The sequence below is a fragment of the Dreissena polymorpha genome, chromosome 8, assembly GCF_020536995.1.
Source record: "Dreissena polymorpha isolate Duluth1 chromosome 8, UMN_Dpol_1.0, whole genome shotgun sequence".
Taxonomy (NCBI): Eukaryota; Metazoa; Mollusca; class Bivalvia; order Myida; family Dreissenidae; genus Dreissena; species Dreissena polymorpha.
The window spans coordinates 8,289,477-8,310,830 of record NC_068362.1 but is presented as its reverse complement, the minus strand read 5'-3'; the positions used below and the strand labels follow the sequence as shown (position 1 = coordinate 8,310,830).

At 34.0% G+C, this 21,354-nt stretch overlaps 1 protein-coding gene across 1 annotated transcript in view; it reads left to right on the top strand.

The window, feature by feature from the left end:
- Positions 1–3,610, top strand: part of LOC127842293 (uncharacterized) — a 37,906-nt gene extending 34,296 nt beyond the window's left edge. The window contains exon 4 of the mRNA XM_052371725.1: positions 3,551–3,610. Within this exon, the coding sequence (XP_052227685.1) occupies positions 3,551–3,610 (60 nt within the window). The remainder of the gene's footprint in view (positions 1–3,550) is intronic.
- Positions 3,611–21,354: the final 17,744 nt, after the last annotated feature.

Here is a 21,354-nt window from a genome sequence, read left to right as displayed (position 1 = left end):
AGTTCTGTTACGACTCCAGACAAGTCACTCAGCGACATAAGTAAAATACTGCTCTTAACGAACGAGAATAAAGAAATTTTTAAGTCCCCGCGGTATATCATTTAAAAATGGTGTAATGTTAATCGTGTTACTGAGGTATATTTACTTTTATTACTGTCAGTCCTTAACAAAAAAACGACCAACTCTAGAAATATTAGTAGATATGCTACATGTTTGTACAGGTTCTTATGCCAGATGCCATTTTGTAATACTGGGAGAATTGCATTTCCCATAAGTACCTAGCCATTTAAACACGACATGCAATATTTACATTAATTGCATTTATTTGTACATCAGTCCGCCTGTGCCAACACTATACTTACGCGGAAGTATATCAATAAAACATAAAAGGATAATACATTTGTGTGAGTGCGTTTTCATGTTTTTCTATATTTATTCCGGAGTTTATTTTCATATAACATTTTGTACAGAATTCACAATTGTTTGCCATGTTCCATAAGTAACACAATTAGTTCACCAAAACGATTATGTTCACTGCAATAAAAAATGGTACATTGGTATACAAGAATGATGTATCGGTGCTTTGATTGGTTCATTTAACGTATTTTATTGTTGCGATTTTCGAAAACAGACGGGTTTTTTAATCGATTTATATGTAATGTTATCATGACAAGAAAACGTTATGTTTGCTTTCTTGCACCCAGTGTCAACAATGTTAAGTCGATATTAGTGATTTAAAGTTAGATTTCAACCTTTTCAAACTAGCTTTATCCTTATTGCAATGTCGTGAAAGACCTTTTCAGATGTGTTAGGCTTTTGTCCGATGGGATTTGTATTGTTCAGACAGTTCTCGGATTAAATGACTCTTCAAGTGGTTAAATTGCAAATTAAACATTCATTCATTTTATGAGGTGATGCGCGCAAATGCCACGCTAAGATATGTTACACATATCATTGAAAATTCGTTGTTGAGTCGTGTTATATGCAATAACGTAATGTTAAACAAAGTACACAAACAATTTATTATAACAAAAATCATTATATAATGATTAACGTCATACTGTGGAACTGATCATTCATATACTCATTCAAGTTCAGATGTACATATCGAGATAAACAACAAGCATCAAAAACAGCGATAAGTTATTGGAACGCTTATTCAAATATTATTGTTTGCTAATAAAGTTCGTGAACATTGCTAGCTCTATAAACTCTGTTTAAAGAGTTACATTTGATGCATTTTGGATGTGGTTTGAAATGAAATCGAACGTATGCATACGCATTGCTTAAAGGTATAATGCTGATGTTATAACGAAACATGCTATTTTATAAATAAGTATATTATACAACCATTGGAATCATCAAGAGCAATGGCAAAAAATAGTATGACACTAAAAAACGATGATCTAGTTTTTCGTAAACCGCTCGTATATTTCCACCGCCTATTTTGGTTGTGACGTCATTTTTACACAACGCACATGACACGGAAACTCGTCCATTCGTATTATGGATCAAAGCGTGAACACATCGCGCTTAACGTCAAATTTGACACCGAATATATTCGTATGTTAATACAGTTCTGTTTATACAAGTTTTATTGAAAACGTGTGCTTTGTCTTTGTCTTTTGCACGACAATCGTTATTCGACACGGTTCAGTGATATGAGTTGCTTTCGGGTGCAAAGAACGTCCGGAAAGGGAAACAGGTGATTTTTCCTTTTGCCAAGGATGATGTAACTCGTGATAAATGGATTAAGGCAGTCAACTCCAGGGAGTTAATCGATGTGGAATTGGTTGATTTGAAACCAAGTAAGGCATCTAAATTGTGTTTGAAGCATGTTGACGACAGTTGTTTATTCACCCTCCAAGTGTTATGGTTAGTGTTGGAGTGTAGTTAAAGCTCCTGCTCAAAGCTGGTGCTGTGCCAACGATATTTCTTGAAACAAAGACATACAAAGCTTCCAAGAAAGCCCCACTTAATCCCTAACACATTGGACCAGGCAAGCACAAAATTTGCTGAAAGGAACCAAAAACCGGTAATAAGTTTCCCAATCTATGCTTGTTTATTTTGATATTCAAGGTGCTAAATATTTTTATTCAGCATACTATTATAAAAGATTTCAAGACATTAACATTTATTATTTTCTTTGACATCTGGAAAGAAAAAAGCGCAGTATACTCTCTGATGCAAGTCAATTACAAATACTGGTCAGGCTAATAAAAACTAGAGGAAGCTGAAGAAATATTGTTTGACCTATCCACACATAATTGTTTTGTCAAACGTTTTATTCCGCAAACAACTGATTTGATTCCGTCACAGTATTAACTAGGCTAGCGTGCATTATATTTAAATACATTATATTTTATCGATTACATAAAGGCTGTCTTGTAAGCACGGTGTTTGGTACTTGTCCTTCTCAGCTAGATGACCTGATCTCAATCCCACTTCCTGGATATTGTTGAGTAATATCATAATTGTTGATGGTCAACATACAGGATGGGTTGGGTTTCTTTTGGGAAATCCGACTAGCCCCAATATCACATCCGCAAAAAACAATTGCAAATCTTTCTGTACCAAGTAGCTGGAAATTGTCGCTTATATGACAATTCAAATTCCATCCACACTTAAAAGAGTCTATAAAGTTCTTAATGAATGTAAGGGCACAATCCGGGTTCACGCATGATACAGACTTAGGTCCAGTATGGATATGCATCATTATTATACCTTTAAGTAGTGTTCAAAATGTTCTTGTATTTTATACCCATTCATGCATTTTTAATGGCTTAGTAACAAACAATTAATTACAACTCTTCTCTTATTATTAAGGACAAATAGGTTAATCAGTTGAGCAGCTATCAAAATGATAAATACATTCCATTTGATAAATAAATAAGTCTAAAACTAACTCACCAAAAATATTGAAAGTATCAAAAATAACATTTAGGCGTGTTTTAATAATAGTTCCATAACTTACGAAAGTATAAGCGAATCAAAGTGTTGGTAAAAAAATAATTATGATATCTGTCTTATACTGATATTTAACTCAAATAAAGAACCGTCTTTTGCAAAGATTATTCAAATATATTCTAAAAGTGAGTATTAGTTAAAATATTAATATTATTTACTAACACCATTCAGTATGTTATATTGAAATATTCAGATAAAAGTGAGAAGGGTTATGTGCATGGATTGTAATTATTAGTACAATTTATTGATTTCATAAACACTGAACAGCTTGGCATTTCTCTGAAATAATATTCTCTGGATTCAATTCAAAATCACAAAGCGCATGATTTCTTTCTTAGTTTTTTTTACGTTTCAAGACTTTCCATGGCTACCAGTCAAATTGACACCAGTTACCAGTGTTGTGTATTATTCCATACAAACTTGTCATTAGTGTCATGGAATGTATTGCTATTTGGCTGTCAAAATGTGCTTTATATGTGGGTATATCACAAGTTGATTTTGGCAGACACAGTTTGGTTTCAGATATGAGATTAGCCCTAGCCCAATTAAATAAACTAACAATCATACAATATATTACTATCAGACCAGGTCTCCAGCTCAGCTAACCAAGGGATGCAGTTCCATGTTCACTCTGCCCACTTGAACATACACCATGCTCTTGTTTTGATTTTATCAGGTGATTATAAAGGTAGTTGTATTTATCAATAAATTAAAATAAATCTTAACACTGAAACTAGTTTTTTTATATAAAATAAACAGTGTTTTAATTTTAACTTCATGTATGTGGAAATATAACATTCCTTCCTTATCAGAACTGTTGCAAGCATTCGTTCTAATTTTTAATTATTAAATGATAATATGGGCATCTAACAGTTTATAGGTGTCTATCGCAACCGTTGTTAATTTTTGGTGTGTTCAATTCATATACACTTAAAGTTGTAAATGCAGCATCAACATACTAAAACAATATCCCGGAAAGAGAATAATAATGCATTTGAATATCAACCGTACTTTCGTTTGACAACTGATCACGCATGAACAAGGTGAACCTAAATTTAGTTTAAGTGCAGATTCGTTCATACGAAACAAAGACACTATTTTGTTTTACGGATCATTTCGGCTTACAGGGCTGGGTGAGTCACGTAAAATATCGAATATAAAATATATTTTTATAAACAACTGGTAGCAAGATGAGTTGCAGATAATTGATCAGTAACCACATTTTAATTACTCTTTCAACCTGTTAATTCTTTTCAGCTCAATTCAACAGTGAAAAATGCCCATAATATCACTTTAACCTAGTCATATTCAACGAGCTTGTACTGTACTTTTAAGTTTATAAATAAACTGCACTCCTGTCATATCTTGATATCTTTGGAACTGAACCGGGTCATATTTTGTTCATCAACATGTTGAATCTCAAGGCGAATGTTTCCACCAATACGAATTTGTTAAAGGAACCCTGGTGGATATGTTACTCAGGGGGGGGGGGGCATTGTTTGATATCATTTTCGGTCCAAACACTTTTTCACTGGCAAACTTTTAAAGAAATTTTTGTAAATAAAGTGCTAAATAGGGGACAATCCCTGAATCGTCGACTTCAAACAGCCATATTTCAATAAATCCTGAATATAAGTGAACAGGATTTTTCTAATATACATGATCATAACTCTTTGCATATACCAAACGGTATTTAACTTCAAAAATGCTTTTAAACAATTATAGGACTGGATTTACTTACCATACCGAAATTCAGCCAAAAATTAATTTCAGCCAACATTAATGTGATTAACCTGTGAAGCTAAGCAGTCCGACATACTTGCAAGTGATATAATAAACGGTATTGTGCACACACAATTTTTTGGGGCTGACGCACACAGCTATTTATTTGCAGTTTTAATACAATGTTTATTTAAAATAGGCAAGCGTACCTATTTGAATATATCTGCACTCGACCTGATTCACAAGAAGGCAATAAACCTTGCTGTGCGAATACATAACAATATATTGTCATATGTTTATACGTGTTAAGTGTATTATTTGATAAGTTAACGGGTTACATAACTAATATAACTAATTGTGTGTGTTGTTCTGTTAGCGTATACCTCTCATGAGATGCATGCATATGTTCCGAGTTTGTATATGTTTAACAAATTAGTTATTGCAATGAAGCATTATTACTCATTTGTTTAAATCTATGAAGATTTACATCGGAATATGATATACATGTGTTCGTAAATTGTGTATACGCAATACATCTTAAAATATAGGTCAGCATTGCTTGTGAGTTCGCATATATAATAAGTCTTAGTGGCAATGGGTTTTCGCATATTTCAGTACATTTTGATTTTAAATATATTGTCGAAACATTATTAATCAAGGATTTAGATAGTAATATTAAGTTAAAAGCGCGTATACCTACGTCGCCTTGTAATTATACTTTAGTTAATCGCGTCACAGTATTTAAAAGTGCATACCTTCCGAAACGCGTGCATCATTTTACAAGAAAATATCGTTTAAATATAAGATATTAAACCGGATAATTAACGACGATACACCATTAGTGTTTTACATACTTTAAGCTCATAATGTCCTGTCCCCATCTCCAGAGGATTTACATGAAGCTCATAAAGTGCTAAACTGTTACCATTGCATTCTTTTATCAATCACCGACTATGGAATTAAACAATACAATGTTGTTAATATCTGTTTAAACAAGTAGTGATTTCTTAATTTAAGTCAAGACACGACTGAAATAAAAGTAAGGACTTACGCTAAATTTGGAAACCACAAACTTCAAAAATAAATGCAACATCGTTATTGCAGCAAACCATGAAATTTTTTAATTGTAATTATACAGATAATTGATAGGCCGATGTATGAGTACTATTCGTGACACATGTTTTGCAAGTTTAAAAAAATATTATGTTTAATCTTTTATGAAAAAACATCAACGGAGGTACCAAATCATAATATAAATTTAATTACATTTACAGATTATTAATTGCTTGACGCGAAACATTACTGTAATTCGGCTGTCTATATGCATCGTATATATTATGCAGAAATCAAAAATACTCAGACTCATTATAAGAATGCATACCATGTATTGCGTGCAGTCTTATACGCATCAACGGCAGCATTTGAAGGACATACGTTAAGTACTTTTCGATGTCACCAAATCAAAGAATTCAAATAGATTGACACCTGTTATGTTTCCAAAGAAAATGCTAGGGAGTATAATGCGTTCAAACGCAAAACTTTATCCGTTTTAATTGTATTGAAACAGGCATGAGTTCACTTTTTAAAATGCGATTGATGAGTTGATGTAAAAAAGGTTAACTATAACATCGCACACACGTGTATTATCTTATAATACACGTTTCAATACAAGCCTTGTAAGACTCCGCGTTTTCTTTTCTGAGGCATCACATTACATTTGACGTCGACATTAGATTGGCAATGCCTATATTATATTAACAACTTTGATTGTAATTATTTTACGGTCTTATTTGGTAAATAACATGCATGCACTTTCTAATGCGTTTTACAGTATTTATCAGATATGATTGGTAGATATAATTCCAAAGCCTAGTGTGAGATTCGTTTAAGTTACGACACAAAACGTTTAAAACAGGCTTTCTCAAGAACAATACATTCGGGATATTACTCTAGTCAATTGTTCCATGTGTTTGTATCATTCGAGTGGCGTATGTAATGACGTATCTCACGAGAGGCGGAGCCTTGTGTTTTTTTTTTTTTTTTTGTTTTTTTTTTTTTTTTGTTTTTTGTTTTTTTTAATACAATATCATACATACAATGTAAACATGTATATGATCATTCAACATAGTGATTGTACAACGCAATAAAGTTCAAACATGTTATACAAGATATGCTAATATATATTTTTTAGAGAGAACAGAAAAGAACAACAGAGGAATAGTTGTGAAAAATGATGAGTTGTATAAAGTCGGAAGAAAGCATGCTGGACTTGTGTGTTTTGTTGTATATTCACAATGATCTTGTCAGATTGACAAAAATAAATAAATAAACATAACTGTTTTAGAGAGATAAGCTAACATTATAGTGAATGTATATAAGTGGACAAAACATTATGAGAATTTAATCCGATTCCATTTTTGTTCAAAGATTTGTAATGAGTCATTACTGAGGGCTATTTCTTTCTCAATCTGGATTTTTAGTTTAAGACTATGGACAAAACAATTAAAATTTGGTACTAGTTTTTTGTACTTCATGTTTAAGATAAAATATTTCATCAATATGACCATAAAATTCACAATATTATTACAGTCTATTGATTTCAATGAGTTAATTCCGAAACTTATATTTAAGAAAGATAGTTTAACGTTTAGTTGATGTTGTTCAAGAAAAGATATTAATTGATTCCAAATAGGCTGGATGTGTTTGCACTCCCAAAAAAGATGTTCTATAGTTTCAATGTTTTCACTGCAGAAGTCACACAGATTTGAGTTAGATAATTTGCATTTAAAGAGATATTTATTTGTAGCTATAATTCTTTGGATGTATTTATATTGAAAATTTCTCAGTGTGCTTTCAATAGTTGCTTTATATGGCATGGTAAATATGTGTTTCCAATTAAGTTCATTTTCTCCAAAAAGGACTTGCCATTTATTTTGGATTTTGGAGTTTTCTGTAGGGTTTTTAATTTGTAGTGTGTAAAATATTTTATTTGTTTTGTTTTTTCTTCCAAGTATGTTTTCTACAAATGTTGTTTGAGTACATGGTGTATTATTTGTATTGATTTCAGATTTAATATGTATGGGTATGCTTTTGATTAGTGTGTAGTATTTCAGAAAATTATTTGAAGGTATTCCGTATATGTAGCATATATTATCAAAAGAGTAGAAATCCTTAATTCTGTAGTCATATAATTGGTCGACATATTTAATGCTTCGTTCAAACCAGTCTTTATAGAAAAACGTCTTATTGTTTGAAGTTATGTCTTTATTGTTCCATAAAATTGTTTTACTGCTGGTTTGGGTTTCTAAGTTATGAGTGACATCACTCCACGCTGATAGAACATCAGTCAGAAATATGTTTTCGTTTGCAAATTCATGTAAGATAGTATTGCTGATGTTACATTCAAAGAGTAAGGAGTCACCATATTTTTTTAGGATTTTCTGGTAGAATAGTTTCCATTTACTCGTATTGGTATTATCTAGGTATCTTTTAACCCAGCTGCATTTGATTGCATTCAAGAATGAGTCAATGTTTGTTAATTGGATACCTCCATTTTCTACAGATTGAATTAACTGAGTTCTTTTTATTTTATCAGGCTTACCGTCCCATATGAAATTAAATATTGCTGATTTTATATCGTTAATAACATCATTTGGTGGATTTGGGAGAACTGTTAATACATATATTAATTTAGGAAGTGCAAACGTTTTCAATACTGTGTTTTTTCCGATTAGTGTAAGTTTACGATGATGCCATGATTTTAAGCAGTTTTTGAAATTCTGTAATTTTAGTAGTATGTTTTTAAGAACTGTATCTTTTTCATTATTTGTGAAAGTAATTCCTAACGTTGTGGCTTCATCGGATGTCCAATTAAATTTCATTTCTTTTTTATATTGGACATTACTTTTTTTAATTTACCTACTCGTAGCACAGTACATTTACTTTTGTTTAGTTTAAGACCCGATGTCATTCCGTAAAGGGTTAGCGACTCTATTAGGTTATGGAAAGAATCGTAATTGTCATTTAAAAAATAAGTTGCATCGTCGGCAAATAAGGATTGTTTGATTTCTTCGTCAGGTTCTAGTGATATGCCTTGTATGTGTTTATTTGATTGGATGTGATGTGATAGATACTCGATGCAAATAATAAATAGCGATGATGAGAGTGGACATCCTTGGCGAACCCCTCGTTCGATGTTAAAACTGTTTGAAAAGAAGCCATTGTTTATGATTATACTGTTAATATCGGTAAAGAATAGTTTGACCCATTGAATGAGACTTTCGCCAAAATTCATATTTTCTAAGCAAGAGAACATAAATGAATGATCAAGCGAATCGAATGCCTTTTCAAAGTATGCAAAGAATATTAGACCAGGGTTATTTGAATTGTTGAAATAGTTGATGCATTCTTGGATAAGACGAACGTTTTCACCAATGTAGCGTCCTTTTATGAAACCAGATTGAGATTTTGAAATGATTGATGGTAATATTTTTTTAATTCTGTTTGCTATACTTTTAGTTGCAATTTTATAATCATTGTTTAGTAAACTAATCGGGCGCCAGTTTGATAACGATTCTAAGTTTTTTCCAGGTTTTGGAATAAGTGATATAATACCTTGTTTTTGTAGAGTAGTTAAGTTTTCGTTGTTAAATGAATAGTTAAGTGAATTAATTAGATGTGTTTTTATATCATTCCAGAATATTTTATAAAATTCGATTGTGATGCCATCAGATCCTGGGCTTTTGTTATTTTGCATTTCTTTTAGGGCTAATCCACATTCATATTCATTAAGCAATCCGTCGCACAGTTGTTTTTCCTCCTGGTTTAGAGCGTGATGTGTATTTTTAAAAAGGGTGTTATCTTCAACATTTTTTCGTTTATAGAGGGTTTCGAAAAATAAACGTTGTTCTTCTAGTATTTGAGTTCTGTTTGTTATATCTTTGCCATTGACTACTAATTTGTGTACAGTTTTTTGTTCACTTCTACGTTTTTCAATGTTTGCGAAATATTTTGTCTTTTTTTCATTGTGTTCAACATGCTGTGCACGCGCTCTTAGTATTATTCCATTGAGATGTGTATGATAGATTCCATCTAATATTTGTTTTTTTATTGTTATTTCATTTTCAATGTCGGTGGTATCATTTGTGTTTGTTTGATGCAATTGTTTTTCAAGTGTTTCAATGGTTTTGATGGTTTCAGTTTCAAGTTTGTGTGTTTCTTTTTGTTTAAATGATGTGTATCTAATTGTTGTATTACGTATATTTCCTTTAATTACTTCCCATAAGGTGTTTGGGTTTGCGTCTTTATTATTTTGAACAGTATTTAATATTTCCTGTTTTATTTGTGTTTGGTATTGTGTATCTAATAAGATGCTGTTGTTAATTTTAAAGTATCCTGGGCCTCTTTCAGGTTGTATATTGTGCAGTTTAAGTTCAACTAGAGAGTGGTCTGTCATAAATCCTGGTTTAATGCTACATGAGTCAATAATGTTGCAAAGTGACTCAGATATTAAAAAATAGTCTAATCTACAAAATATTGTTGGTTTTGTGTTTGAGTGCCAGGTGAATTTGCTTTCTTTTGGATTTACTGTACGCCAGATGTCTATCATATTGTAGTTTTCAATAATGTTACTCAAAATGTTTCTATTTTTAGGATGAGTATAAAGGTTTCCCTTCTTTTTATCTACTGATGGGTTCAGGACAGTATTGAAATCACCACCGATTATTATATTTTTATCTTGGTTATTAATTATGAAGGTTTGTAATGTTTCGTAAAATGTGGAATCGTCTATGTTAGGACCGTAGATGTTGATTAATGTTAATTGTGTTTCGTGTATTTTGATATCTATACTTGCTAGTCTGCCAATTATTATTTCGTTTAAGTTATCGACTGTGATCCCTGTATTGTTTTTAATCAAAAAAGCAATACCTTGTTTATTAGTATGTTGTCCACTAAGATAGATGTCTCCGTCCCATTCATCCTTTAAGATTTGTGCTAAAGAGTGTGTCAAGTGACTTTCTTGTAGTTGGCATAAAGTATATTTTTTTTCGTCTAACCATTTGAAGATTTTTATTCGTTTGTCTTTATTGTTTAGCCCTTTTACATTCAAAGTACATATTTTAATCATTTAAAACGGTAGAGGGAAATGTAAATGATAATTTGTGTGTGCTTGTCCAGTTGGTTTCTATTTTAAGACATATGTTCATACATACAAACAAAACAAGGAAACAAAGATTAGAGATACAAAAAGATGAATATACCATAGAAATGAGGAAGTAAAAAGAAATAATAACAAAAGTGAGAAAAAAAGAACAATAAACGACTGGCCTCCAATAGAGACATGAAAAAAACATATTTCCGTACACTGGAAATAATAAAACTAATTGAGTAATAAAAAGTGATCTGAGACATAAAATGTATGGCAGTAAATTCTAAAAAACAGTTGTTGTTTTTTCATATCTTCGAAAGATAATTTTAGTGTAATAGAAATAAAAGGTCAGATAAGTACACTGTGCGCAGAAAATCACAATCCAAATTACAAAAATAGCTATTTCATAAAAAATACATTGTGTTTTTCTTAATATTATCGTCTTTGGGATGATTTCGCGTCTAAACACACATGCAAGATTAAAAAGAAAACAGCACAACAAGGTTATATGTACAAAAAGGAATACGAATATTATGTTCAGGGATGCATAAACACTGTTTTGTCAACATCGTAAAATTATTGATAATGATCTGAAAAAAAAACAACAACAACAAACAATTAGTATATATGACACCGTGTAATGGATGATCACTCTTTGGAAAATAAATCACTGAAAAGTGAATTTCTTTTTCTACGTATAAAAAGAAATCGATTTTATATTTAGTATTATAAATGTACGTTTCCTGGTTTCAATATGATATCGATTACATTTAATAATGTAAAAAGAGTCGATCCACCAATGTGTTATTATCGACATCAACATTTAACAAGTTACACGTAACCTGGTGTGTGTTGGGGGTGGGTATGTGGGTGTGTGCGTGCTTGCTGTGTGCGTGTGTTGTGTTGGTGCGGGCATGAGCGTGTGTCCGCAAGTTTGTGTTTGTGCGTGTGTTTGCGTATACTTGCGTGTGTGTGTGTGAGCGGGTGTGTATCCGTACGCGCGTTTGTGCGGGCATGAGCGTTTGTGTGCAAGTTTGTGTATGCGCGTGTGCGCGCGTTCGCGCGTGCGTGTGTTTGCGTGTACTTGTGTGTGTAAGCGCGTGTGTATCCACACACGCGTTTGTGCCTACGTGTGTGTGCTCATGCGTTTGTGTGTGAGTGTACTTGCGCGTGTGTGAGCGCGTGTGTTTCCGCGTGCGCGTGAGTGCGCTTTCGTGTGTGTGCATGCGCGCATGTGTGTGTGAGTGTATTCGTTTGAGTGTGTGCGTATGCTGGTTTAACTTTTCGTGCACGCGAACGTGTGAGTTTTGGGCATGCGCGCTATGTGGTTGCGCGTACGTGTATGTGTTTGTGCGTCCGTACGTGTGGGTTTGCCCGTCTGTGTACGTTGTCATACTTATTAAGCGTAGATAACTTTAATAACAATAATAACTAAATATGGTTATTGCAGTTACAAAAATATGTGTTAATATTAAGAGATATATGCTCTATAAGGAAACGCACACGAAAACGTAGGGTAAATCTGCTAAATTAAAACAGGTTAACAGGTTATTTTGAACATCCGTCTCCTTGTCGATCTAAATATACGAAAAACGAAATATACTTAGATCGACTAACGGGTACTCACACTTTTTACTAAATAAAGAAAGGCTTGTTAGAAGTAATCTACATTTGGAATGAAAATCTCATATTTTAATTTCGTCTGTATCCGGCCGTCAGTTTATCTAGCTCCGAAAAAAAGATGAACTAGACTAACTACCGGATGTGTTTATACTAAGTTATCAAAATTATGAGCGTGTAACTCTAATGGGAATGTAGTATTTGGTTAAAAAAATGTTTACAAGAGTAGTTAGATAACAACATAGGTGATGTGGTATTATAGAGTAAATCTAATTTACAGATTGCATATATCTGCATGTTTAGCACAAACGTTCGGTATATATTATAAGCACCGCACGCTATATATTTAAATATATATCGGTGGCATAAAAACAGTGTACAGATGTGTGGAATTATAGCAATGCACGTGTAAAATATCTAGGTTCAAGTATAAATAAGCATGAGTAGCTACATTGACAAATATAAAATGTTACATCCTTAGATAATTGTATACTATTGTATAATAAACATAGCTACATCGACAAATATAAAATTTTACATTATTAGATAATTATGTTATACTGTATAATAAACATATTTTTAATATTTTTATGAATGGATGTGTTTTTATGTTAATCGGTGGTTGTAAAGCACGTGATGTGTGCATGCGTGTGTTTGTGCTCGCGTGTTTGTAGGGGATGTAGGTATATATAATGATATGTCGGTGAATGCGTGCGTGCATGGGTGCTTGCGCGTTTGTGTGTGTGTTGTACAATTATAAAAAACCACAGTTTATGAACAGGGTTGCAGACAACAGGTGCTCAAAGGAGCCATATCCGTTATATATTAAAGTATATATCAATTACATAAAAACAGTGTACAGATGTGTGGTATTATAATAATGCACGTGTAAAATATCTAGGATCAAGTATAAATGAGCATGAATAGCTATATTGACAAATATAAGATGTTACATCATTAGATAATTATGTACTTTTGTATAATAAACATAACTATTTTTCATTCGTGCCCGGTTCATTTCGTGCGTGCATGCGTACGTGCGTGTGTGTGTCTGTGTGTTGTACAGTTACAAAAACAACAGTTTATGAAATAGTTGCACGACAACGTTTCTATGGGTGCACAAAGGAGCCATATTCGGGACCAGAGTTATTGAAACTGTTCGAAGGTTTAAGATCTGTTGGCCGGTCTTGGGTTGCTTCCATCTGACACTTTGCGGGCATATGTTGTACCGGGTGTCATCTGGTTTCTGTTTGGCCATGGTTTTGCCAGCCAAAGTCTGTATTTGTCAGATGACACTATCTCATTGCGCTCATGTCCTCGGTATCGCACGAATAGCTTTCCGTCGCGGGACCAAGCCTTCTCCACTAATTCGGGTTCTTTCAGACGTAATGAAGCTAAAACTTCTGCATTTGTCTTTGTGAGGTCCTCGTTTATATAAATGCCAGTACCTTTCAATAGTTTGGCACGTTTCATGACCTCAATTTTTGTTTGCCGCCTGACAAATTTGACGATAACTGGTCGGCTTTTATTTGGTATGTATTTCCCAAGACGATGGGCAACGTCAACATCCGTACTTCCCAATTTAAGGCCAATCTTTTGACTCAACATTTTCATAGTTTCATCGGCCACGGTCATTGATGCTTGTTGGTCAGTGTCATTTGAGAGGCCAGAAATCCGGATACTGTTTCGTCTTCCGTATTGCTCTAGATCGTTGAGACTGGAACTTTGGCTGTATTCTGTTTCGCATTGCTTTAATTTAAGGGCCTCTATCTCGACTTTCTGATCGTTAACTTGTTTTTTCAATGCATCTAGCTCATTTTTGTGTTCGAAAATGCTTCCTTCCATGATTTCAAGCTTTTTTAGTACACTTCCAAGGAATTTTTCTTTAATTTCATCCAGTGTTTCCTTGATTATATTTTTTATTAAGGAGGTGTCATTTTTAGTTAGCACATTGGACAGTTTGGAACAGATTTCATCGAGGCGTTTTTCGATCGAGGATTCAGTTTTTTCTGTCGCGGTTTTGTTCACAAAGTCAGCCATACTTTTCTGGTTTGTTTTGTCTTGTTCCGTCTTCGATTTTTTACCTCTTTTTTTGGTTTGCTTGCTTTGTTTAATTGAATTTGGTGTTTCGAAGACAGGTAAATCCAAGAGGCTTGTATCGGCTGTGTTGCTTTCACTCGCTGTTGATGAGTGTTGCCTTTTACTCATTATAATGCGCTTTTGAAGTTGGGAGATGTTGTCAGTTTTTTCCCGTGGCCGTGCAAGTGATTAACGGTTACTTCAGATCGTCGCGACTTCAAAATTTTCAAGTAGAAAAACCTGGTCAAGCGTGACGAATTAACTGAACATAATGGGTATTAAGCTGAACGGATTTAGCTTGTTTGTCAGTTTTTTTTTATAAGTTTGTGAATGCTATTTTTATCTTTATCTTTATAAGATTTGAAAAATATCGCACCCCACCCGCTCGAAAATAAAGCGAGGGGTATTGCAAGTGAGAACTACCATTTAAAGCACGTTTAAACAAAATGTCATTACTTGGCTTTCCTGTAATAGTCCATATTAATATATTTCATCCATTGAAAACATTCACATTCGCTCAGATCACTCGCGATTATTTTTATTTCATATATTTCATTTTTATTGTATATGTTTACATTTAAACCGGAACCGGAACCGGAACCGGAGCCTTGAGTTTGATACGAAATAGCGCAAGCCTCGAGACTGATACAAACACTTGTAACAATTGACCTGCGTAAAAGTCCTGTTATTATATACAACTTTGAATCAATTTAGTTAAAAATAATGAGTTGAAACGTTCATAATTAACCAAAAATGCTCTTATAATTTTCTGCATTCAAAATGACGTCATTAACAGTAGTCCGGCTAGTATGGTAATACTGAATTGGAAAACTAGCGAGTAGCATATAACGTGATTTTTTTCTGTGCAGTGGTATTTTACCGGTTAAAACAACTTGTAATTGTAGGGAACATAAAGCAGCTATATAATAAATATATGAACATATATTTTAAATACTATTGATGAAATATTTCATATTCAGCATGAACTACAGAAAACAAAAACCTACAATAAACTGTTTTATTAATTATTTAAAACTGAAGATACAAATTGAAAAAAAAATAGCCCTAAACAATGATACACTTCATATATTTGAACAAAAATGGAAACACATTAAACTTTCATAAACAAGTCCAGTATGCTGTCTATCCACTTTATGCAACTCATCCTTATTCATAATTATTCTGTTGATTTTCTTTCTTAATAATCACAAACGACAAAAAAATGCATATTAACTTTTTTTTTGTTTTAATGTTTTTTAATAAAAAAAAACCATAGGGTCAAAAAAAAATATATTAGCATATCTTGTATAACATGTAAGAACATAATTGCTGCTACATGGTACCACTTTTTTATGATCATATACATGTATACATTGTATGTCTTAGATTGAATAAAAAATATTTTAAATACTAGCTATTTTTGGCCTGGGGCGAAGCCCCTAGGCCAAAGTAGTTAAACCGTTTTTTGAAGTGAGCTGACTTGGCTGGCTGCCAAAACAACCGCGAATGAATGAATTTGGAAAAGTCCGATTTACCACTTGGCGGTCATTCATACGCAATCAAAGAAGAGGGACCTATACAAACAAATAGGTCCCTGCAAAGAAGTTCTCAATTACTCGCATTATGAATACATAACATCACTATATAACATGACAGTGTCATAAAACGTGTAAAAAATATTATTGAAGCAAAATTCCTAAGCATTGGATACGGCATAGTTTTTATTATTGTTTGCATATTCATGCGAGAATCTCACTTCCGTTTTATGAATGAAATTCCATTTTGATGACGATGTTCTACGTTTCTAATCACGTGACCAATTAGTGGCATTTGATTGGTTTACTTTTAATGAAACGCAAAACAACATACAACTGTTAGCAATTTTTGTATTCTTTTTCTTTTAAATGTCTGCAAACGTGACGACGGTTGGGGTTTTTGGTTGTGTAATTTGAATGTATTGGATTACGGCAAAATGTGTAAAAAGAGTGTGACTAGTGTCCACGTTTCGATTATAATTTTATAAGAAGTTGACACTGGCTCGATGGACTGCCGACTGCGACAATCAAAGACACGGTTGATCAGCTGTACAAAGGCGTAAAACCTCTTGTATCTTGATCATTTTGGTGAGAAGTAAGTAAAGTCCTTTCTTTCCGATTTCCTTGGTATCGGGGGCTTCCGCCCCCAAAAACCCCGCGTTTTGATGGACTAAATGAATAAACATAGCGGACGAATTTTGTTTATCATTTTCTTAGCAACGAAACGTGCACCTGCTGAAAAGTTTTCTGGAATATGCACCAACATGTTAAACCTGTTCAAACATGGTTACAAAATAGTCATCTGCCATATTTTGGATGGTGATTTTATGCATTTGTAACTAGCACATTAACCTTACACCGAACACAAAAACATGTATGTTTCCGGTTACACGCTTAAAACAATGAGGGTCAGTAAGTTTGGATATTTTTTTATATTTGGTTCGAAAATGTTCGGAATTTTTTGATGTTCGTACTCATATTGTACCAACACGATTCAAATAATTTAAATGAAAGTTACAAACAAAACAAATCAAGATATTACAGATATTACAGATACTGACCATCTTGTGATAATCAAGTACTGTTTCACACTGGAGGTTACCGCACAAAACAAATCAAGATATAACACATACTGACCTTCTTGTGATAATAAAGTACTGTTTCACACTGGAGGTTACGATTTCATTTAATAAAACACAGAAACATTTACATTTAAATGATTGCAGAGCTGTCAAGCTTCGCATCGAGGGAACGATTGGTTTTTATAATTAAATAATAAAAAAAACTACCGGAAATTAAATCACAATAATTTGAAATAATGTTTAAAATGTATTAACATTTTATAACAAGTCTGGTTGTATTAGATATAAACATGACTCTGCCTTGTCATTGGATTTTTTCCCCTACCCTTAATTCCAAAATGGTGGAAGATAATGGCAGCTCTGCCTTCTTGTTAAGCCACTACGCTTGAGCAGACGGCCATTTTCAAAGATAGCGGCGTGGTTTAAACTTCAGGCCTTTTAAGATCTACATAGGGACCAAATAGTGTCAAACAATATCGTTGTTGTCCACTCGCGATTTTTTTATAAAAGAATTGCAGTCACGGGTAAACTCTGACGGTCGATCGGTAACAGGAAATAAACATAATTTTTGTTAGGCCTTATACAATTAACTCTCCATTAAAACAGCTCGTAATGACTAATCTTAACCCTTTTACACTCCATTTTTTAGCTCATCTGAGCACACCATACTCATGGTGAGCTATTGTGATCGCCATTTGTTTGTCGTGCATCATGCAGCGTCAACATTTACCTTGTTTACACTCTAGTGGCTACATTTATTGTCCATTCTTAATGAAACTTGTCTGTGGGTGTGTCTGTCCGAATATGCTGCGTCGCGTGAACCTCCAAAATGCTTGAGCTAAAGACATGCAACTTAACAGGAATATTGGTCAGCATGTTGTATATCCTTCAAGTCATGCACACCATTACTGACAGCTGTTGTCATTTTGCCATTAACTCAATATGTATGTAATCATGTTATACAGGATGAAGAAGAGCGTGACATCCTGGTAGGAAAGTCGAAAAGTCCGACAAAGATGAGATCAATTTACATACAGGATGCAACGGTGGACAGAGTAAAAGTGGCTTTGTGTAGAAACACCAACAAAGACGTCAGAACTGGGGATTACGTCAAAATCACTGATTTGACAATACACACTTACCAAACAAAGTACACAACTGAAACCATCTTCAATTCTACCTACACAACTTCAGTTACTGTAAGTAAATATTGTGACTGCATACTTTAAGGATTTTTCAATTAATTTAGCTAAGATGCACTTATGGTGGGCAGAACACCATGACAAGTTGCCTATTTTTGTGCCCCCCCCCCAAAAGAAAAACCCTTGTCCGTCTGTTTGCTGTTCTTCTGTGCGTCTGAGTAAAGTTTGTGATATGCATATCTACACAAGTATAAGACCTTCACCCTTGGAACTTAATAAGATTATTGCTTAACACGTAAATTTGTGCACCTGTGGTTTTCCATTTGCTTTCAATATCTTAAAGCAGAGTAATGGCTCTCAACTTAGTAAAATTATACTTTAAAAAAGTTTGCGCATATCTATTAAAGTATAAGACCTACAGTCTTGACACTTCAAGAAAGAAAAGACCTACAGTCACTGTCTTGAATCTTTTTAGCATTATTGCTCACTATGTGAAGTTGTGCATCTGAGTTTTTTTTATGCCCCCCTTCGAAGAAGAGGGGGTATATTGCTTTGCTCATGTCGGTCGGTCTGTCGGTCCGTCCACCAGGTGGTTGTCAGACGATAACTCAAGAACGCTTGGGCCTAGGATCATGAAACTTCATAGGTACATTGAGCATGACTCGCAGATGACCCCTATTGATTTTGAGGTCACTAGGTCAAAGGTCAAGGTCACGGTGACCCGAAATAGTAAAATGGTTTCCGGATGATAACTCAAAAACGCATAGGCCTAGGATCATGAAACTTGAAAGGTAGATTGATCATGACTCGCAGATGACCCCTATTGATTTTCAGGTCACCAGGTCAAAGGTCAAGGTCCGGTGACCCAAAATAGTAAAATGCTTTCCAGATGATAACTCAAGAACGCTTATGCATAGAATCATGAAACTTCGTAGGTAGATTGATAATGGCTGGCAGATGACCCCTATTGATTTTCAGGTCACTAGGTCAAAGGTCACGGTGACCTGAAATAGTAAAATGATTTTCAAATGATATCTCAAGAACGCTTATGCCTAGGATCATGAAACTTCATAGGTACATTGATCATGACTCGCAGATGACCCTTATTGATTTTCAGGTCACTAGGTCAAAGGTCAAGGTCACGGTGACCCGAATAGTAAAATGGTTTCCAAATGATAACTGAAGAACGCTTATTCCTAGGATCATGAAACTTCATAGGTAGATAGATCATGACTTGCAGATGACCCCTATTGATTTTTAGGTCACTAGTTCAAAGGTCAAGGTGACCCGAAATAGTAAAATTGTTTCCGAATGATAACTCAAGAACGCTTATGGTTAGGATTAATGTCTGATGCTGCCTTATCCCTGAAAGGTAATGTTTGTATTGCCATATGAAGTATTTCCTTATTTTTCCAGAAAGTCGAACAACCAACTGTACATGTGACGGTTACAGTAATAGGTGCCTGTGTACAAGATGACGTTACAGAACTTCTCCTCAGTGATGACTCTGTGAGGGCAATACCTTCACAATTATTAATGGCTGCCCTTCCACAAGAACTTGATGAAGACTTGGATCCAGAATCTTTCTTTGCAGAGAGAAAAACAAACTTAAGGCTGCAATTAAAAGGATCAGAAGTACTTTCAGTGATACTTCAGTAAACTGTTATACATATACATGACATTATTCAGCATTTCTAGTTTACCTTGTTTTTCATAGTGTTTTTTTTTATATAAATCTACTACTTTTTCATACATTTTACAACAAGCTCCTACTTTTCCTAGTTATGCCCCTCTTCGAAGAAGGGGGATATTGCTTTGCATATGTTAGTGTGTTGGTCTGTCTGTCCGTCCACCACTTGATTGTCTGATGATAACTCAAGAACGCTTAGGCCTAGGATCATGAAACTTCATACGTACATTGATCATGACTGGCAGATGACCAACTATTGATTTTGAGGTCAATGGACACAGGTGAAGGTCATAGTGACTTGAAATAAGAAAATGGTTTCTAAATGTGACTCCAGAATGCTTACACTAGGATCATGAAACTTAATAGAGACATTGATCATGACCAGCATCTGACCCCTACTGATTTTCAGGTCAATAGGTCAAAGGTCAAGGTCACAGTGACCCGAAACAGTAAAATGGTTAACTGGAAATAGCAAAATGTTTTCCGAATGATAACTCAAGAACGCTTACCCCTGGGATCATGAAACTTCATAGGGGCATTGATCATAACTGGCAGATGACTCATTGATTTTCAGGTCACTAGGTCAAAGGTCACAGTGAAACGAGGCAGTAAAGTGGTTTACTGGAAATAGGAAAATGCTTTCCAGATGATAACTCAAGAAGGCTTACGCCTGGTATCATGAAACCATCACCACCTCCACCACCACCACAATGACAAAAAACGTATTCACACAATGGCTGCCGTTACAACTGACAGCCCATATGGGGGGCATGCATTTTTACAAACAGCCCTTGTTCTTTTTCAAGTAACCAGTCTTAAAAACTTTTAATGGGCCAAAAAATAATTTGGTTTTGTTAATTTAATGTCACCTGAATATGTATACATGTATTCATAGTGTTTTAAATATAGTGAACTTGTGTTTGCTGTAGGTATAATGGCATTTTTAACATACCTGAAATTACGCATATACTTGCTTGATTTTGTCATTTGCAAAGATTGCCAACATACAACATGAAGAAGTAATTAGGCAAAATTATTTTTACAATACTTGAGGCTGAACCCTACACATTCAGTTTAATTGGGTCTAGCCACTCATTAGTTATCAATAAGAAAGCAGGGAGATTTAATATTTGAGTTTCATCTACAGATCATGAGATGTAGCATTTATAGGTACAGGAAAAGACTCGACCTTGTATAAATGCAAAGGATCTTTCAGTTATAAAATTAGAAGTTTTAAAATTAAAAACAAGCTTGATCTTGTAAACAGAAAATCATTCATTGAGTACACGACTTTCCATTGATTAAATCAGGAACTCCTAACTTAAATTCTTCTAATTCATCATGTATGCTATTGGTTTCTCTTATATGA